The 21,428-nt window shown below is 42.5% G+C and overlaps 1 protein-coding gene across 1 annotated transcript in view; it reads right to left on the bottom strand.

Moving 5' to 3' along the window:
- Window positions 1-21,428, bottom strand: part of STAB2 (stabilin 2) — a 178,496-nt gene that overhangs the window by 115,931 nt on the left and 41,137 nt on the right. The window contains exons 6-10 of the mRNA XM_055357855.2: window positions 17,338-17,433; window positions 11,478-11,603; window positions 10,489-10,685; window positions 8,445-8,578; window positions 662-795 (exon numbers count right to left, since the gene is read on the bottom strand). Coding sequence (XP_055213830.1) covers window positions 662-795; window positions 8,445-8,578; window positions 10,489-10,685; window positions 11,478-11,603; window positions 17,338-17,433 — 687 coding nt within the window. The remainder of the gene's footprint in view (window positions 1-661; window positions 796-8,444; window positions 8,579-10,488; window positions 10,686-11,477; window positions 11,604-17,337; window positions 17,434-21,428) is intronic.

Below are 21,428 nucleotides of genomic sequence, written 5' to 3'. Positions count from 1 at the left end.
TTATTGGAAGTTGTGTCCAATGCTGTGATCAGTTATAATATTTCATTCTCTAGAGAGTGTGGAGTAATGGCCCTTAGAAGCCATTTGCAAATACATGAGGGTGTTTTAGGCTCTCACCTTGCCTGGGGGGTTGGAGGTGAATGTGTCACTGTAGGCAATTAGTGACTGGGGGACCAAAGGTGCTAAGATGGTTGCATACAACCAAGACTATTCCAAAATTCAAACAGCCCCTCCACTGAGGAACAAGGATGTTGCCCTGGGGTCTCAGTCACCCTCTCTATTCCCAGTTTTACCTGCCAAGCTTTGTTCATACCTGAAGGATCTAGAAGGTCAAGGACGAGGGGGACAGTTTGTATCCTCACATCAGTAGCTGTCCTGTTCTTACTGTTACTGCAGCTCTGTTGGTCTCTGGTGACCCCCAACCCCTGTCCTCAGCTCTCTGCCTGCTAATTCTTGCATTGCTAGATCTCTTGGTACTATCTCTTTGCTTGTCTTCTTTGAAACAGCTGCCTGCCCTTTCCCTCTCACCTGCGTGACCCCTCCAAAAAGGCTGATTCTAATAGACAAGGCTCGCCTGTCCCTTTCTGAATCATTGTATCTTGCAGATGCCCTTTCCTGAAAGAGGACTTTTGTGTGGAAATCTGTACCCACAGCTGCGTACCTAGGAGTGAGATGAAAGACGTCAGCCTTCCTTGCCATTTTCCTCTGGGTTCAGTATTTAATTCTCTGAGTCGCTCCATAATGTTTCCATAACACGTTAAGCCATCACCCACATAACCTTTCTGGCAAATGCATCTACAGAGAGGGGGAAAAGACATCCTCAGGGTTTCAGAGCCAATGAGTATTTTGATCATACAGTCCAATCCCCTCAATAAACAGATGGAGCAAAGGATGCCCAGGGTAGAATAGAGACAAGAGAGCATTCCTAGTGTGGTATCTGACATCCAGTAGCTCCTCAAGAAATGGATGCCTAATAAATTAAATGTATCTGTCAACACTAGATATCTTTGTATGCTCTTTGTCTCAGTATTTCTCAAAGTGTGATCAAGAAACCATGCACATCAGAATCACTTGGAGTGCTTAATATATTTAATATAACATATTTAATATAATAAATGTGGACTCTAGGGCTCCACTGCATGACTGAATCAGAATAAGCTACTGAATTCAGCCTGCAGGACAGCAAAGATTCAGCATTATCGATCTACTTAGAATGCTTCCCCCACCCCCCGCTCCTTCCTAGCTGAGAGCTCTGCTCATTTGCCACTTCTTTCAGAAAGGCTTCCTTGATTGCCTGTCTCTTTCTTCACTCCCTCACTGTGTCTCCTTTATATATACTCTCATGAAACCACATAGCTCTTCTCCATAGCAGCGGTCATAGTGCAATTTCACCCTGATCTGTGTGATTATTTGATTAATATCTGCTTCCCTATAACATTTGAGAAAATAGTGAGGGTAAAGGCTATGTGTGTATTTGTTCACTGTTGTGAACTCCAGAATCCAGCACAGGGTAGGTCCATAATAGGTGCTCAATAGTTGTACAATAAGTAGTAATTGAATTAAATAAATAGCAAACAATGAAGTATATAAACAATGAAAATAAATATAGAAACTATGAAATAAATATGTAAACAATGAAAATCACACAGATTTGGTACAATAGTTTCATAAGACAGAAGTAGAGTTAAAAATGTACTATCAGTGGTATGCTGATAAATGTTTAACAACCAACTCTCTGGGGGAGGGGGAAGCCCTAATTTGTAGCATTTGCCAATTTCCATGGTTAATATGCCAATCTTGACCAATTTCAAACTAATAAGATGATGCTAACCCTCTTGTGAAATTTCTGAAAATTTAACACTCAGCTCTTGTGAGTCCATAAGCTCTGGCTATAGCAGGCCACAACTATGCAGTATAGAGGAGTTGACAGCTGGCTGAAATTGACAAGGTGATGAGGAAGATGAATTTCACAAGCATCTTGGAGATGAGCCAGGAACCAAAGCGAAGTAAGGGAAGAACATTCCAGAGAGGAGAGATGCAGGGAACAAAAGACGTGCTGTGACTACATCACAGTTTTGCAGTGCTCACACCACACCACAGCTGTGACTCACATTGAGGAGAGCATTCTAAAGAAAGACTATGCACTCTTTTTTTTTTTTTTATGGTTAATCCACGTGTGTTTCTAAATATATTTCCATGGCAAATAGATTACATGTTCAACAAGTTTGCTGCAGACCTTCAGAATCCTACCACCCTCTGCCTGGATTGTTGCACAGCCTCTACCTGGTCTTTTTGCCCATATGTTCTACCCTGAAATCTGTTTTTCATGCAATCTCCTGACTGCGCTTTAAAATTCTGGCACCTACGTGCTTAAAACCCTCAGTGACTCGTTTTATCCACGTGAGAAAGTGTACACAGGAGAATCCTGCTCTGTCTTCTTTTTGCTGTCCACTGAAAATTCCAGCAGCGCTAAACTACTTCTTTTTTTAGGCTGTTATGCCTTTCTCAGCCTGTTTGTCCCGCCAGGAATGCTTTCCCATCCTCACCTTATCACTCTGGTGTGACCTCTCCCCAGCTGTGTTGAGCACTTCCAGCACATCCCATCGATACCTCTATCACAACCCTATCCACCAGAATTAGAAACTGGAGACATTGTCTCTTCTGCTAGATGGTACACTGTCCTAGAAGATGGATCCCAACTATAATAATTCCTCATTATATCCTAGCACTTAGGGCAGTGCCTGATTGTTTAACTGATTATTTACTGATTATTTAAGTACCTTCTTAATTCTAGGAACCTTCTAGGTAAGAGAGCTACAAAGATGATAATAAGAGACACTTTGCCCTTCTTGAGTCTTACATGCTAAGGATGGACCTGAAAACAAAATAATTATAGCAACATGGTAAGGCCACTTGACCTCCTTGAGTCCCAGTTTCCTCTTCTATAAAATGGGTTTAATAATACCTTTAGGATAGTTGATAGAGAGATAAGGAAAGAAAAATAGCACTGTGACAGACATATAGAAAAAGCTCAATGCTTGGCAGATGATAACGACAAGGACAAGGCTGACATGATGAAGAAGGTGACTATAATGACAACTGTGACCTAGAGGTGCTGGGATATACCAGGACAGCCCGTAGAGACAGAAATGAAGTTTCATTGTAAGTGCCATGATAGAAGATTGAATAGGATGCTATAGGGCATGGAGAAGGAAGTAACTGATTTTACCTGGAGAAATAGGGGACAGCTTCTAGGAGAAAGTAATATTTAATTCTAGAAGGTTGCATATGAGTTCTTTCTTTCTCTTTTCTTTTCTTTCTGGAGTTTTCCCTCTTGTTGCCCAGGCTGGTGTGCAATGGCGTGTTCTCAGCTCACTGCAACCTCTGCCTCCTGGGTCCAAGTGAGTCTCCCGCCTCAGCCTCCTGAGTAGCTGGAGTTTTGGCCTCCTAAAGTGCTGGGATTACAGGTGTGAGCCACCGTGCTCGGCTGCCTATGAGTTTTCTAGCTGGACAAACACTTGGGGGATCATTTACTGATGAAGCCTTTGGGGTTTTTATGAAGAATTGGCTCTCGACCAGAGGCAATTTTGCCCCCCCTCCCCAGCCCCGCCCAGAAGCCATTTGGCAATGTCTAGAGACATCCTTGGTTGCTACAACTGAGATGGGGATCTACTTACACAGCCCAGCCCCTCACAACAAAGAACTGTCTGGCCAAAAATGTCAGTAGAGCTGAGGCTGAGAAACCTTTTTATAAGGAATTACTAAAGTAGATCTAATCAGGAAACAATTTAATACAATCAAATAACAGTTTCTTACTTAAATGTCAACCTCCTCTGCAAGCACTGTGCTACGCTAATTTAATGATGGAAAGAAGGAGACTGGTAACTCTGGGAAGTGATATAATACAACAGTCATTCTTAAAAATTAATCTACTATAAGTTACATTCCTTCATTTGAAGACAACTGTTAATAGCAAGACATGTAACCTTTACAAACCACTGAGTATGTTTCTCTCTAAAAGTTTCTTGAGTTGTTAGGTGGCCAATGGTCTGTTTTGTGTCAAGTGACTTGGCCTTTCTTTCCTAAGGATTGCAGGAGAATCATATTTTAATGGCCTCAGTGCTAATGGAATGCATGAGACATCACTATTTTAAATTTTTATTTCAAATCTCAGTCCAAAGTCTGAGACGTTATGAGACCAGTTTCTGACTTAACTGTTCTCAGTTGAGTCATGGAACATTCACAACATCACCTCTTTAGGAAATTGTTTTCTTTTTATTAGGAGTAAATGTCTCTTGCTGTCTTAAGGCTTTAAAAACACCCAGAAGCCATTTGCATTTTATAGTTATGGGTTAAAATTAATTACACTTAATGCTGGTTGAGATTTAGTTAGTATATAGGGTGTCTCAAAGTCTTAGTACAGTTGCTTCCTTTATTTCTTCACTGGTTCATTTCATTTCTTCATTGTTTCATTTGTTCCTCCAAATTCTCACTCATTTCACTGTTTTTTATTTCTTATTTTATTTTTATGTTTAACATTTGTGGGTACATAGTAGGTGTATACATTTATGGGATACATGAGCTATTTTGATACAGACATGCAATGCATAATAATCATATCAAGGCAAATGGGATAGCTCTCATTTCAAGCATTTATCCTTTGTGCTACAAACAACCCAATTATACTCTTTCAGTTATTTAAAAATGTACAATAAATTGTTGTTGACTGTAGTCACCCTGTTGTGTTATCAAATGCTAGGTCTTATTCATTCTATCTGTTTATATTTTTTGTACCTATCATTTCACTGTGTTAATTGGTGACGGTCATTGTTGCAGCAAAGATGAGTAAGACACGGACCTTATATTCTAGTTGGGGATTGAGATAAGTTATAATAATAGCCAGCATTTATTAATAGCTCTTATGCTACATAATCTTATAAGGGCTTCAGTGTGGTATCTTTTCTAATGCAACAACCCTATAAGGTAGGTCCTGTTATTAGCCCCATTTTAGATAAGGAAACTGAGGCACAGATAAGTTAAGTATCTCACTCAAGATCACACAGCCTGTAACTGGCAGCGCCTGTGCTCACCGCCGCTATGCTACATCCTTATCACAGTTCTGGACCCTAAATTCTCTCATAGACACATTCCAGGGTGCTCTGGGAGCCCAGAGGGAGGGGCATCAGAGAGCACTGGGAGGACGGGGAGGCATCCTAGAGGTGGAGATACTTAGGCCGGCCATTGAAGGAGCAGGGTGTTAGGCTGACTCACAGGAGGTGGGTGGAGCATGGAGATGGCATCCTAAGTGGAAGGAAGAGCACGTGCAAGGGCCAGGAGTGGGGAGCACCACGGCATGTTTGAAGAACAGTGCGATGGACTGGATGTTTGTGTTCACCTCAAAATTCATATGTTGAAATCCTAACCCACACTGTGATGGTATTATTAGGAAGCATGGCCTTTGGGAGGTATAATAATTAAATCAAGAAAGTAAAGGCCTCATGAATGGAATGAGTGCCCTTAGAAAAGAGGTCCCAGAGAGCTCCCTCCCCCTACCCACCTTGGGAGGACACAGTAAGAAGTCACCACCTATGAATCAGGCTTCACCAGATCCTGACACTACTGGTACCTTGATTTTGGACTTCCCAGCCTCCAGAACTGTGAGAAATAAATTCCTGTTGTTTATAAGCCACTCAGTTTATGGTACTTTATTATAGCAATCCAAACAGACCAAGACAAATAATAAGTAGTTCAGCAGAACCTGAGGCAAGGGTATATTCACGAGTATGGTGGAGATAATGCTGGCTTATCTGCACCTGCTATGAACAGCCACTTTTGGCCACACCCTCCATACCCTGGGAATGGTCTCAGGCCCTGGAAGCTGGTTTGGAGCTGTTTGGGCAGGAAATTACAGGCTTCTGAGTACCCCGAGTGTGGTCTAGTGGGGGGCCCAGGCTCTTGGGGAGCATGCCCCTTTGGATGTTCAGATTCCTTGCCCTGGAGTAGCCAGCAGAGGGCCAGAATGGGAGCTTCTAACATGCAGTGCCCAGGGGAGGGGCTCCTGTTGCCCAGGTCTAAGGGTCAAACTGCTGGAAACACATCTGGCAGTGGCTGAGCTGGGATTTAAACCTAGATCCATCTGAGAATGTCTCTTGCCACTGTACCATGTTGCCTTGGAAAGGACTCTTGGGAAGACTGTTTACACTGAGGATATCCCAACCTGTACAGATCTTATATAAACACTGAATATCATCAATGTCACTAACGTTCCAAGAGTCCCTACATTTCACTGTTGTTTGTACTTTTGCACAACTGGAATGTAAACTGTGCTTATTACAATAGGCCCACTCAGCCGTGTCCTGGCTATTTTTCAGCTGAGTTTAGTTAAATGAGAGAGAAATGCTCATCTCTTCTACTGTCCCTTACTTCCTACATCTATTAATAAGTAAAAATAAAAAGGCAAAGCATAAAGTTATTTGTTCTCAATAAGAATCAAAATGGAGCTTAGCATTTAAAAGCATATTATATACATGAACTCATTAGCTCTCCACAGGCAGAGATTCCTGGTCTCTAGACCTACTTGACAGGTGAGGGAACTGTGGTTTAGAAAAGTTTAGTCTTGCCTAAGGTCACCCCAGGGGGAGTGGTAGAGTTCATGTTTCAACCCACCCTTGTTGATCAGGTGGTCTTCTGTGACAAATGCAGTCTGATTTTGAAGATTCTGCATAAGCTACTTGCCATATTGCGAAGGCATAAATGAAATAAATTTTTATCCCAGATGAACTAAATTACCTGAGGACTGATGGCTTCATATTTTATCAATATAACTTAGCTAGCTTTTTTACTTAGGCCTTTTTTTGGCTGAAGACAGTCAACTTGAGGTGTGGGAAGGTTTGTGGGTGATACATGTACCCCTAACATCACAATGTTAGGTTATCTGACATTCTAAACCCAAATTTGGAAGCAGCTTATATTATTCTGATATTCCCATTTCATTTTTAGATTTTATCTTCTCAAACACAAGGAAAGAGATCGCTTAAGGTATTCTATTTAGACTTTCTCAGAGGGTGGTAAAACATGCATACACCAGCTTGTTTGGTTCTCAGTATTGCCAGAATATATGTTTGAGGGGAGGGTGTGCCTGGATGCATATGTGTGTTGGATGCCTCTGTGCCTATATGCATGGCTGTGGTGTATTTGTGTGTGCATTCACATGTATTGAGGGATTTCTAGGTGCCAGCTTCTTCTCAGAGATTGATGAATGTAATCCTGTTTAACTTTCAGCACAGCCCTGGTGGGAGGTATAGTTCTTTCCCTTTTATGGTTGAAGAAACATCAGTTCAGAGAGGGTAAGGTAAGGGGCAGACTTGGGATTTGAACCTAAGTGTTCTGATATCCCAGCTCTTTCCACTCCATGTACAATAAGTACAGATCTATTTATTTGTCCAGATAGGACATGATGATAATACAACCTGTCGGGGCAAATCTACACACTGACCACCCAGTTATAAAAGGTGTGAACTTCCCAAAAGATGAAGGGGGCTCTGGAATCACAGAAACTGTTTTATCACGCTATGGTTCGATGTTGATTGTGGTTTTGAGCTCACAATGGCACTATGAGTCTTTCTCAGATGCTGATGATAGCGAGAATTGAAAATGGAACAGAGATAGAAACCTCAGTCTGCGAGTCAAAGACTTGGGTTCTAGCTTTGGGTCAGTCACTAATGAAAACACATTACACTGGTGTCATAGTTTCTAGAAACATTCTCTCATGTAATCACCACAACAACCTTATGGAGTATAAATCACTGTGCTCATTTTACACATGGAGCAACTGAGGCCAGAGAGATGGTGCCACTTTCCTTGGTCATGCATCTGGTAAGTATCAGTGCTGAGACTTAAACCTAGGTCTTTAGTCCAAATACCATCTTCTTTCTATCATGTGAGCTGCCTTTGCCTCAGAAACTTTCACACAAATGTTTTTATTCACAGTAAACCCCTTCTTTTGAAACCTAGAGTCCAGGAAACACCACTAGTGCTTATTCACTTTTCCTAGTCTTGTTTTGCACCACTAACAAGCAATATGTCATGAGTGAGGAAACAGGCATGTACATTAGAGGTCATAACCCTGTAATCTCAACAACCATTTGTTTCCCCAGTCGCAGTGGCTTCCTTCTCCCACATTCTGACCACTTCATATCAAGTTATCAGGCCACATCAATATTCCAGAGTATTCTAAAGGTCATTATAAAGGAAATAATTGTTGAGTGTTTAATTAATTAAAGATTTATTGAGTACCTACTACAATCCTTGCTCCTACTATGTGGGGTGGGGGTGGATACAAGGCTGAATAAGACACATTTCCTCCCCTTCAAGAAACTTACAGCAATGACTGGACACCATTTTCACCACTTGGAAATGTTGGTGGAGGAATTGAAAAGACTTACTCAGTTCGGCCTGGTGCGACGGTGGTGCAATTTGCATTCCTATGACACGGGTTATCTGATTTACATATATCAGTCATACTGCACCCCACTCCAGGTACAAAATTCTGGTAATGCTCCTTACACTCACAGTGAGACTTCAGTAGACAGGGAGAGAAAAACAAATAGGATCCTAGTTAGTTACTTCAGCTGGCATTCTTCTTTAATTTGTATTTTTATTCTTCCATAAAAACTCACTCAGAGTATGTCTGAAGTGTGGACTTAAACTAAAAATTTGTCAAAGTATCTGAAAGTAGAAATCATGTTTACACATGTCACCTACTGGAAAGCTTATACTCCTTGCTTATAAAGTTTAGCTTCAATTTTCTTGTTTCCTAACCCTTGACCTCCCTAGCTCCATAATTCCCAGTTTTAGATTGTCTATAGGTGAGCAGAAATTGATGTCCAAATGGGAGGTATTATTGCTTTAGAATAATGGTTTTCAACCAGGAGTCTCAATCTAGGACACACTGGACAATATCTGGAAACAAGTTTTTTTTTTTTTTTTTTTTTTTTGAGACAGGGTCTCACTCTGGTTGCCCAGGCTAGAGTGTAGTGGTGCAATTTTGGCTCATTGCAGCCTTTACTTCCCAGGCTCATGTGATTCTCCCACCTCAGTCTTCCGGGCAGCTGGGATTACAGGTGTGGACCATCATGCGCAGCTAATTTTTTGTATTTTTAGTAGAGATGGGGTTTCGCTATGTTGCCCAGGCTGGTCTTGAACTCCTGGACTGAAGCAATCCATCCGCCTCAGCCTCCCGGAGTGTTGGGATTACAGGAATGAGCCACCATGCCCAGCCTGGAAACATTTTTGAGTGCCATGATGGGAGGAGGCGGTGCTACCAGAGGTCAAGAATGCTGTTAAACACCTCACAGTGCACAAGAAAACCCCCTCCCACAAAGAATTATCCAGCCCAAAATGTGAAAAATGCTGAGGTAGAGAAACCCTGCTTTGGAATCATGCACGTGCTGCTTCTGTGTGAACAATGGAGAATTTCTAAGACTTGAAAATCTGTCTTGGAACCCATTTTCAGAGATAAAGCATATTTTTTATCTCACATGCGAGGTCTTGACATTCATGGCATAACATTAATTTTCCCATAAAGACCCTCATTTTACAGATGGGAATTTAGCCCCTTGAATTTTTATGCAATCCTGCCCCAGAAATTGATAGCAGAAAAATGTTGCATAATATATCCTTTCTCTTTGGAGGAAAGGTTGGGTGGATTCTCTGCAGGGAATTCTAGGAACATTCCCATCAGCTAGCAACCAGGTGATTAGACTGCATGGCTGTTTGGGTCAGGCACTGAGCCCTTCCTCCTACCTGTGCAGCAATACCTTTTTGTATGGACACATTTCCTTCACTGAAGGCTTGATGTGCAGTTATGGACACAGAAGGCATCCACTAAATAAATACTCAATGGACGAATGTGCTATTAGGGCCAAGGCTCTTTCCACTGGATTCCTCAGTGAGGGTCTCCTGACCAGATTTTTTATCAGTCAAGGTCCTGATGTCATTTAGAGGGACAGTGTCTCTCCTCAGAATATTCCCACTGCTCCCTATAATCTATCAGTGCTGCCTGACATTTTATCTGTTTCATTCGTTTGGAACAGGGTATTTTTGGTTCTAAGAGCACCTTTTAAATTAGAAAGCCATTGCAGAATGGAGGATTGCTGGTAAAAGTCAATCATATGTTCAACAGTTAATTTGTTAATCTAATTTTGAATTATGTGTATATTTTGCCAAACACCATATAGGACTGTGACAGGAGAGAACGTAAGACAATTAAGTTTGGATGGGGAGCTGGGAAAGTGTGAGTTTAAAGGATAGACTGGGTGAGCAGGCACTGATTTCAGGCTCTGAGCACATGGAGGACTGTCTGGAGGGGAAGACCAAGCGGAACATTGAAAGGGAGAATTGGGATGGCATAGAAGACAAATGATACCTGTGACGCATAGTGGCTTGTCAAACTTCTAGATACATCAGTTCCCTGCATCATTTGCTCACCTGTCCAGGCCCATCATATTTGCACACTGTAGACTTTGTAGGGCAGTTTCCAAAGTTAATTTGGCAGGGGTCCACAGGCAAGCACACTTGGCCATCCCCACGGTAGCCTTCTTGGCATGTACAACTGTGCCGATTTGGTCCCAGGTACGTACAATGAGCATGAGGGTGGCAGATTTTTCGTAAACATGGATTGATGGCTTGAGAGGCAACAGCAAAATGAGAGGCAGTTAGTTAACGGGGATGGAGAAGGAAAACTGAACCGTGAGCAACAGTGGATCACAGCTTATCAAAACCGCAAAGGCAACTCACAGTTTTCAAAGACAAACATTTCCTTTCATTTCCCCCTGAACCAGACAGATTTATGTATGGCCATCAGAAATTGTACAAATATTGTGTTGATATATTAGTAGGCCATTTTGTGTATGTAGTTAAATATAAAACAGCATGAAAGAAAACATTAACACTTACAGAATTTATAATATGTACTAAGCCCTGCTCTAAGAATTTGCTATGTATTAACTCATGTAATCTTTACAATAATCCCTGAAAGTAGGTACCATTATTATCCCCATTTCATAGACAGAAAAACTGAGACACAGGCAGGTTAAAGGTCATGTAGTCAGTAGAAGGCAGATCTGGGACTGAACCCAGACAGTCTGGCTTGAGAGTCCATGTTTTTAACTGATACATAATACAGCTTTTTATAAAGTGAATAAAATAAAAAAGATAAAATAAGAAGCATTAAATGTTCTAACATTGATTAAGGTGATATGGAAACATGTAAAAATCTATATATGTGCTTTCATAAGAGAAGGAGAAGCTGCCATTTATTGAGCATTTTGCTTGGCACCTTTTATGTACGTTTCACTCAACTACACAGAGAGAAATAGAAATGGTCATTGTGTTAAGGAGGTTGTGAGATTTTTTTTTCCTGTCAAATAACCTAAACATCTCAATGAATAAACTAGCAGAATCCAAATTCTACTCACGGTCACAGTATTTGCCATCGCCTCGGTAATTGGGAAGGCATTTGCATTCCAGTTTGTTTTCATCTTCAGTGGAAGGCGAACATCTGGAATTTTCTGGGCAGAGCAAGGCTGCACATTCAGGGATGGCTGCATAGGAAAATTGTTGAAGTACTTGCATTAGTAGAATAACCAGTTCTTAAGACCCCCAAACTGCAGTATTCCCTTTTATTAAAAAGCAATACAAACTCATTGTAATAATTTAAAAAATACAGAACACATAAAGTTAAAATTGTCTTCTTCTTAGTCTCCCAAATTTACCGATATCATCAATCAATAAAATATACTAATTTATAACATTTATTTGTCTGATTTTGTAACAAAATAGAATCCTGTTAAAATATTTAGCAATGTAATTTTTAATTTAACAATATATTATGAAAGTCTTTAAGGATCTGCCTTGATCTCTAGTAATTGCATAGTATTTCAAAAGGTAGGTGTGACGTAGATCGCTGTCAAAAGCTATGAAGAGTCTGACATCAGCCAACTTGCAAAGTGAACAAGTTGGGCTAATAAAGTTTCATGGATGCTGGTAGAAGATACAAAACTTCTGGGTTAGAGTGAAGTACAGCTTAATACTTACAGCAGGGGCAGCAGCCAGGGTACCAGCATTTTGGCACCAGTTTTTCCAAACCTCAATTCCCATGGGGCAATTCAAAGAGGACTAGACTGAGACATGTACATGCAGTGGGTTTCATTATAGGAGGTGAGCCCTGATCTTAGGGTACCTATTTTTTTTTAAAAATGGGCAATGTATTATTTAGGGACAAGCAGGAGACAGAAACCACATAATTATTTGAACAGGGAAAGTTGTACTATAAAGGATTATGAACAATTAAAATCATGAAAAATCAGCTAGTGAGAGTTTAAAATAAAATAATTCTAAAGAATAAAGAAACCAAACACCGCATGTTCTCACTCATAGGTGGGAATTGAACAATGAGAACGCATGGACACAGGAAGGGGAACATCACATACCGGGGACTGTTGTGGGGTGGGGGGAGGGGGGAGGGATAGCCTTAGGAGATATACCTAACGTTAAATGACGAGTTAATGGGTGCAGCACACCAACATGGCACATGTATACAGATGTAACAAACCTGCACGTTGTGCACATGTACCCTAAAACTTAAAGTATAATAATAATAAAATTAAAAAAAAAGAATAAAGAAATAGCAGGTCTATAAAGAGCAACTACAGTACTAGGGCTGAGACAAGTACCCAACGTATAACCTTCTTCCCTCCAGGCTGAGATCTGAATACCACTGGAAAAAGCATGGCGTTAGTCACTAGATAGCAAAGTTGCAGAGATGCCTTGACAATATTTGCTGGAAATCTGCTCTCTGGGGTGGCTGGAAGGTCATGCATGGGGAGGTCACAAGCCTTGGAACTCACTAGGTGCCAAAGGAATCTGTTAGCCAGTGGGCGCTGCTGGCAGCAGCAGCTAAGAAGCCACCTCTCTGTCATGCAGTGCACCTCTGTGTGTGGTTCAGGCCTGGGCAGCTCCAGACCAGCTGTGTGGGATTCAGGGGATGTGTCCAGCTCTCCAGATGACCAGCTCTTCAGGGTCCTTGCTGTGCATGGGGCTGAGGAGTACCGAACAGCCTTCCCCTGGGCTGAGGCATGGGCCTGTGCAGTCTGGGGCTCCTGGCTGTGCTGCCACTTCCTGAGTCAAGCACTGGACAGTGTGCAGTGGCCAAATGCTGGAGGGAGCTGAGCTCTGCAGGAACCCGGCACTGGAGAAACTATGTGAGGCTAAGAAACAGAGAAAAGCTGTTTTTCGGGAGCCTGGTGAGTGAGTCAAACCAGAAAGAGGGAGAGAGCCCCGGCTTCCTCCTCTACAGTCCTTCTGGCACTCTTCATTGATAAGGCTTCACGTTTTGCTAGCTAGTGAAGGAGAATCATTTATAAAGCCCAGCTCCATTATCACAGAGCAGGCAAAAAGGGTGACTTTGGAGCTGAGAGGCACTGGCAGTGAGCATGCCTGCCCTTTGCTCCTGAGGGAGATACTATGTCTTCCAAGTCTGTTCAGTATACAAACATCCTTGAACAGATGATCTGGAACAAAGAGCAGTCAGTGTATTGCTCTCAAGATGTGCACACATATGAGAGATGCATGGAGAACTGTCTCCCAACAGTGGCTAGTTGAGTAAAATAGTTCACAGAGACTATTCCCCCACCCCTTCCATAAACCTGAAGTTTTGGCAGAAAGTGGCTGCTCCTTCAGGATTACATTTTCCACCCCACTTTATGTCCAGGAAAGATCACGTGACTAGTTCACTCTGATGGAATATTGAGTAGAGGTTTTATATATTTTTCCTGGACTTTCATAAGCAGGTGCCTCTCCATCTTCTCTTTCCCATCTGTGATGGCTGGAAGCAGAGCACTCTGAGGTACTAGAGAATGACAGAGTCACAAGATGGAAAGATCTGGATCCCTAATCATCATGTAGGGGGAAGCTGGCGCCAGCCAGGAACACCCACATTGGACTGTTACATGAGTGAGAACTGTACTTCTTTAGTGTCAAGCCAGAGGTTCCCAGTAATTTTTTCATGGTATCCCGACATCAAAAGAAACACCGAAAAGATTCATTTATTTAGTTGTTAGAATCACTTAGCAGCCATTTGAAAAAGTGACATGCTTAATAGAAAAATGTCTATTCTTAAGTAACCACATTGACCTACGTATAAGACATGTGAGTGTGTTGGACACTGCACAACTTCTCAAACTTTAAAGTTTGATACAGATTGGAGACTGGCACCCTCATTTCAGTCACATTGATTTTTACACGGTACTTGTCTTTTATCATAGCAATCACTGAAAATGTACCTTTGCAAAGATATGATGTCACTGCAAGGAATTAGTGCGACCTCATGTTGAAATTGTGAACCAACTCAAGCTAGCAGTTCATGTGGTATCTGACAGATGTATCTCTGTGTTTCCCTAAGAAATTTAAAATACCAATAGTAGCCAGTGAATTTGATTATAGTACCTTGGGACACCTTGGTGCACAATTTTAAAACCATAGTGTTAAGCCACTGAAGTTTTGTGTTTATTTTTTATAGCAACTAGCATTATCCTAACTAGTATAGGATGTAGCACAACTTATTCAACCAATTTCCTACAGGTGGGAATTCAAGTTGTTTTCAGCTTGTTATCTTCCTACAAATAGCATTTCCATAAATTTATTTGATCATATATGCTTACCTTTGTCTAATTCTTCTCCTCTCCCGGGGTAAATTCTTAGAATTGGGGCCACAGAAGCATACTATAAGCATACCTTCAAATTTAGTAAATAAATTTCTCCCATAGGTTGTAGGAATCCACATTCTTACTGTCATTTTTCTCATACCCACAGATGGATATTATCTGTCTTTCCAATCTTTGTAACATAGTGGGCAAAAATAAAAAAACAAATGAAAATAAACCTCCAGGACTCCAAATATGACTGCATTTTAATAAGTATGTACGTAACGATTAGTGGATTTAGCACCTTTTTCATGTTTATTGCTGGTTTTCATTTCTTCTTTTTGAGACGGAGTCTCAGTCTGTCACCCAGGCTGGAGTGCAATGGTGTGATCTCGGCTCACCACAACCTCCACCTCCTGGGTTCAAGCGATTCTCCTGGGTCAGCCTCCTGAGTAGCTGGGATTACAGGCACCCGCCATCATGCCTGGCTGATTTTTGTATTTTTGTAGAGACAGGGTTTCACCATGTTGGCCAGGCTGGTCTTGAACTCCTGACCTCAGGTGATCCACCCGCCTCGGCCTCCCAAAGTGCTGGAATTACAGGCATGAACCACCAGGCCCGGCCTGTTTTCATTTCTTATTCTGAAATTTAGACTTTGGACTTTACATGAATCCAATTTTTTGTTATAAAAATGTATCTGCCATGTGAATTTTAAATATTTTTGTCCTAGTCTCTTGTCATTTGACTGGACAGAATTATTATTATTTTTTTACTTGGAAGCATATCTATTAGGGTTTTCCCTTAGGCCGGCTTCTGGACTGGGTCTCCTGCCTTACTGAGAAGGCCTCTGCCCAGGAGTCCACTGCACAATGGCAGGAGTGGCCAAGGAAGGAGGCTGACTGAGGACCACAGAAGGCCTGTCCTACCCACTTGCCTTTGCATTTGGACTGGAGGCTTTCATGGTTGTCCCAGCTACAGGAAGAAGGCAGAGGCTGAGTTTATTCATCCTGTTACTACCTCCGCTCACGGCATCTCAACCGCTTCCAATAAAATGAGTTTGCATTTGCTGACTTTCAATCTCACCCAACCCTTTCATTTTACAGGAGACTAAAGTCCCGAGGATAAGTTAAATGAGGCTAGTGGCACAGGCAGAATGGTCGATTTCTTAACATCTCAGCTCCCCGGCTCTGCCATCCTGTGAGTTTCTCTTTCACAGGTCGATGTTAAGTTTTGCCAGTAGAGGGCGCTGGCGGGACACGGTGGGAGGCGGGAACTCTTTCTGCCTCCGGGGTGCAGTGTGCTGCTGCTGCTGCGTGTTCCTTTGCTGCTGCTGCTGCTGCTGCGTGTTCCTTTGCTGCTGCTGCTGCGTGTTCCTTTGCTGCTGCTGCTGCTGCGTGTTCCTTTGCTGCTGCTGCTGCTGCGTGTTCCTTTGCTGCTGCTGCTGCGTGTTCCTTTGCTGCTGCTGCTGCGTGTTCCTTTGCTGCTGCTGCTGCGTGTTCCTTTGCTGCTGCTGCTGCGTGTTCCTTTGCTGCTGCTGCTGCGTGTTCCTTTGCTGCTGCTGCTGCGTGTTCCTTTGCTGCTGCTGCTGCGTGTTCCTTTGCTGCTGCTGCTGCGTGTTCCTTTGCTGCTGCTGCAGGGTCTGTTCAGGGATGCTCTGCCCCAGCGGTGCACCCAGAGTTCCTCAGTGGCTGACCTTGCATCCTTGGCCTGGACCTAGCGACCACCTTCCCACAGCCCTCTCGACATAGACATTGTGTATTCCAGGATTTTGCCTGAGAGGCCCCTGATTTCCTGTGCCTCACCCACCAGCCTCAGCTCCCCAAGGCCCTGGAGGGTTGCCCCATGCCTGCTAGGTGACTGTGGTCCAGTGCTGGCCTGGATGAAACAGCAAACTTCTCGGCCACCCACCACACCCTCTCCAACAAGGTTTAAATCCAGCCTTGGGGACGGCCACCCCATTCCAAATTTCTCCTTCCTTTGTTATGCTCCATCCTCTCTAGAGTTCTGTTTGCATTTTTACAGCTGCTCTCCTATCATAGCGTACTAATTATCCCTATTAAACTTCCCTTGTTTAAATCACCCCTTGGTTTCCAGCTCTTGATTGGACCCAGTATAATGGATTGCTTTCAGAATTTCCCATGGATTCAAATGACTTGAGTCCCAGCTCTCCTATTTACTAGTTGTGTGGCCTTTGGTGAATCACTCAGCGTTGGTGAAGCACCCTTTCATCTTCCTTAGGGCTGTTAATGTGTTCCGCCTTTGAGGCTCATAATTAAGAAGATGCTGTATCTCCTTTACCAGGTGACTCACTTGTTGCGATGGGTTGTGTTGGCTTCCCAGTCCCAGTGTCCCTCTCTCCATTCTACCCTTCACCTGGCCTCCAGTTCAACCTTCCTAAAACACAGCTACAGCCTTGACACCACATTGCTTCTGTTCTCTCCCTTCCTCCTCCTCCCTTTCCCTGCTCTTCTTTCCTTTTCTCTTCTATATTCTCTTTTTAATTTCTGGTTTCTTTCCAGAAAACTTTTGGTGGTACCTTGCCCCTGCAGAGAACCAGTAACAGATACAAAATTGAAATGCATACGTTTGTGCCTATTTGATCTGGTGTGGCATTAAGGGAACTAGCAGTACTTACGCTTGTCACACTTGGGGCCAGTGTACGCAGAGTAGCACTCACAGGTTCCATCGCCATCTAGTCCACTGTTGCACACCCCATGCACACAGTTGCACACTGGAGACAGAAAGTGGGGGATTTTTATTACCTGACATAGACTGTTGCTAAACATTCTGGAAAGCTAGTATTTTCAGATCATCTTTGCTGAGACTCTGCATGTTGTTTGAACTTTGGCTCCTCTCCCTTTTATCAGCACCAGGTTTTTTTTTTTTTTTAAGTTTAACATATGGATAAGAATGCCTACTTCCTGGGATTTCTATAGAGTCAAGTAACATAATGTATATAAAGCATATGAGGCATATCATGTGCATTGGAGTTCTTTTCCCTGCTCTCAAACTATTTACTTCATCTTTGGATACCTCAACAAGAGAATTAATTTAGTGTCTTATATACACCTGTTATGTTTAAAAGAGAAAAGCTACTACTAACTCAATCACTGTTGGTAGCAGATATCTATATAAATAAGTCCTACCTATTGATGGGGTGATGCAAGGATAAAAAAAGGAAAATATTCCAAAGGGTCTAGAATAACCATGCCATATTTTCTAGCTTGATGTTTTAGCCCAGTGACAGATCATTTCAGGGATGATAAATGAAGGGCATTTGAAATGAATGTGAATGGTCAACTCTTTAGTTTGTGGTTGGTTTGTAGCAAGATTTACTAACAGGCTAGGCCATTGTCATCCTATGGCCAGCCCTGTCTGCAGCATGTTGTATTAGTTTTCTATCACTGTCATAACAAGTTCCACAAACTTAGTGGCTTAAAACAACACAAATTTATCTTACAATTCTGGAGGTGAGAAGTCCAAAATGTACTCATTGAGCTAAAATTGATGTTTCAGTTGGGCTGCTATTCCTCTGGAGGATTTAGTGGAGAATCTTTTCTTTTGTCTTTTCTAGCTTCTAGAGCCCATCTTTATTCCTGGGCTCATGAAACCCTTTCTCCATCTTCAGGGCTAACAATGGCAGGCCAAATCCTTCTCATGCTACCATTTCTATGGTTCTCTCTTCTGTCTTTCTCATCCACTTATAACAACTCTTGTGATTACATTGGACTCACCTGGATAATCCAGGATACTCTCCCTATCTTAAGCCAGCCAGTTAGCAACCTTAATTCTACCTGCAAACTTAATTCTCCTTTGCCGTATAACCTAACATATTCATAGGTTCCAGGGATTAGGACATTTTGGGGGCTCATTTTTCTGCCTACTACACGTGTCTTCGGTGCACGTAAGCCAACTTAATGTTAGCTCAAATGAAACATAATTAAGAAGATGCACCTGCTTAAAAACTTAACCAGAAATACCAGCAAAGCAAGGATGAATAAAGTTTAAAGTATTCCAAACATCTAATAAGCCATCAAATCCTTTGTTTTCTCTGTCTCTCTCTCCCACCTTGATCTTCTGCTCTTCATCTCCACTGGTGCCATTCTTGTTGAGGCCTTTATCATGTTTTGCCTGGACTATTACAGTAGCATGATACCTCGTCTTGCTATTTCCAGTTTCTTGCCTCTCCATTTCATTCATTTCATTTGATTAGCAAAGGCATCAGGGTGACCTTCCCCAAAATATCTCAATGACTCTCAATTACCAACCAAATAAAATTTAGATTTCTCAGTTTGGTAAACAATGGCCGCTCCAACCTGACTCTAACCTTGACAAAATTTCATTTTCATCTTTCACCACTTTATTTTATACATCTTAGATTCTTAGCATGTGGGATGATTCATTCACTATTCATCTTCCTTCCTTCAAAACACTTATGGAATACATATTATGTTCAGAGTACTGCGCTAGAGATTAATGCCCAAAAATAAACAGGACAAAGTCTCTGCCATCAAAGAGATCAAAATCTAATGGCAGAAGAAAACAGCCAATCACAATGCACTGGGATAAATGCTATGACATGACCAACCAATGGGAGCTGGACAGGAAAAGATAAAGTGGGGTTGGCCCAGGGAAGACCATGCCAGGTGGAAGCAGCAGGAAATGCATCTTGCACGTTCACACCTCCAGGCTTTTCCTCTGCTGTGCTCCCTTTTGTGTGCTAACTGGAATCCTTCAAGGCCAGCCAAAGCCCCCATTTCTGTGTTGCCATCTCAGTGGTCTGCAAACAATCTGTGCTCCTCTGGCTCCAGCAGCACTTTCTTTGTTCCGTGTCCACTATTGCACCCTACGACAACTAGAGGTTTGTTAATATCTGACAGCTGAAGGCCACCAGGAGCGCACCAATGGTCAAACCAAGTCAGAAGCAAGGGTGAGCCATTCTGGGAGAAGTAGCAGTAGGCTCTTATATCAGCCAGGAGAGGCAGCTGCTGGGTAATTCTCATGGTTGTCCATTGTTGTTGAGTCTCTGTTCAGACATGATTATTCCCTGGCTTAGTTTTTGTCTTTTCCTCCATGGATATGGTGAGTCTTTTTTCTGATGGTGATATTCTGTGACATTGTTTATGCTCAGCAGCAGAACACCACAGCCTCTCTGGTAGCAACTAGGCCAGCAGCCAGGGGACAGCTGTCAGGGCTGCTGTTTTCTTTCTCAATCTGTATATATTTTCTCCCCTATTAGATTGGAACCGCTTGGAATGACCTCCCCACCTCTGTATTTCCCCACATCTTTTACGGTGCCCTGTAACAATACCAACAACTACGCAACTAAATTTTAGATAAAGACATTGTCTGGCAGGGCCAGGATTAGGGTGAGGAGAGTGAAACAGGGTTGTGCAAGTGCAGAGCTGCATCCTGCTGTTATTTAGCATTTTGATGTTTCGTTCAATAATTTTAAAAGTATTATTGTCATGGGTTGAGTTTTGTCTCCCAAAATAATATGGTGGAGTCCTCATCCCCAGTACTTCAGAATGCCCCTATTGGGAAATAGGGTCATTGCAGATGTAATGAGTTAAGACGAGGTCATACTGGAGTAAGGTGAGCCCATAATTCAATATGACTGGTGTCCTCATAAGAAGGGGAGATGCCACAGACATTAGGTGAAGAGGCATGTGAAGAGGGAGGCCGAGATTGGAGTGATACTGTCACAACTAAAAACAGCTGGGGCTACCAGAGGCTGAAAGAAGCAAGGAAGGACCTTCTTCTAGAAGCTTCAAAAGGAGCATGGCCCTGCCAACACCTTGATATTTGACTTCTCGCTTCCAGAACTGGGACAATAAGTTGCTGTTGTTTTAAGCCACCCAGTGTGTAGTACTTTGTTGCAGCTGCCCTAGGAAATCAGTGCAGTTATTGGTCTTGATTACTGAGTTTTTTTGATGCCTCCTTAAATTTTGCACCCAAGGCCCCACACTTCTCTTTATTGAGTGCTTACTATCTATCAGGCATTTTGCCAAGTGTGTTGTCTTGCATTATCTAATTTACCACATCCTTTGAGGTAGGTATCATTACTACCAGTGTATCACACATGAAAAAATGGGAGATAACTAGCTCAAGCAGTCCCTTAAATAACTGAAGAATTAAATTGGATTTGCAGTGTCATCCTCTCTTCAAAACTCAATTGACATTGTTTCTATTTTAGCCAAGCACTTTGATATCTACCTATGGCTGTGGATTTTTGGAATAAACAAGTTCTGGAGAGCAGTCAAGTTGGTTATGGAGATAAGTGGGGTGAGGAGGGAGTGTACTATGGGCTCAGTGGAGAAGATTCAATTCAATTCAAAAATATTTACCCAGCTCCTACCTAGTAGCAGGCACTGTATTAGGCACTAGGTATACAACATGTCAGTAATTGATAATATCTAAAGTCCAGGAGCTCACAGTGTAGTGGGAAGCCAGGCTCTAGGAGATACAGTGATGATTCCTGCCCTAATTGTTGTCATGCACCCAGTGGAGGAAGGTGAGGGGCACAGAGGGCTCCTGCTCCCAACTCAGATGCAAATTACAAGTGTTGTCCTTGTCACTAAGATTGCCCTCCTGGCTGTGTGGTATTGGCCCATGGCCCTGGCATGAGCCTCTCCCTTCATGCTATCTTCCACTACAGCCTCTATACTGGATTGACTGCCTGGCACTGGCAGCTTTTGGAAGCCTCTGACACTGCATTGCAGGCTG

The sequence above is a fragment of the Gorilla gorilla genome, chromosome 10, assembly GCF_029281585.2.
Source record: "Gorilla gorilla gorilla isolate KB3781 chromosome 10, NHGRI_mGorGor1-v2.1_pri, whole genome shotgun sequence".
Taxonomy (NCBI): domain Eukaryota; kingdom Metazoa; phylum Chordata; class Mammalia; order Primates; family Hominidae; genus Gorilla; species Gorilla gorilla.
The sequence above is the reverse complement of the archived record's forward strand: the minus strand, read 5'-3'. Positions and strand labels throughout refer to the sequence as shown.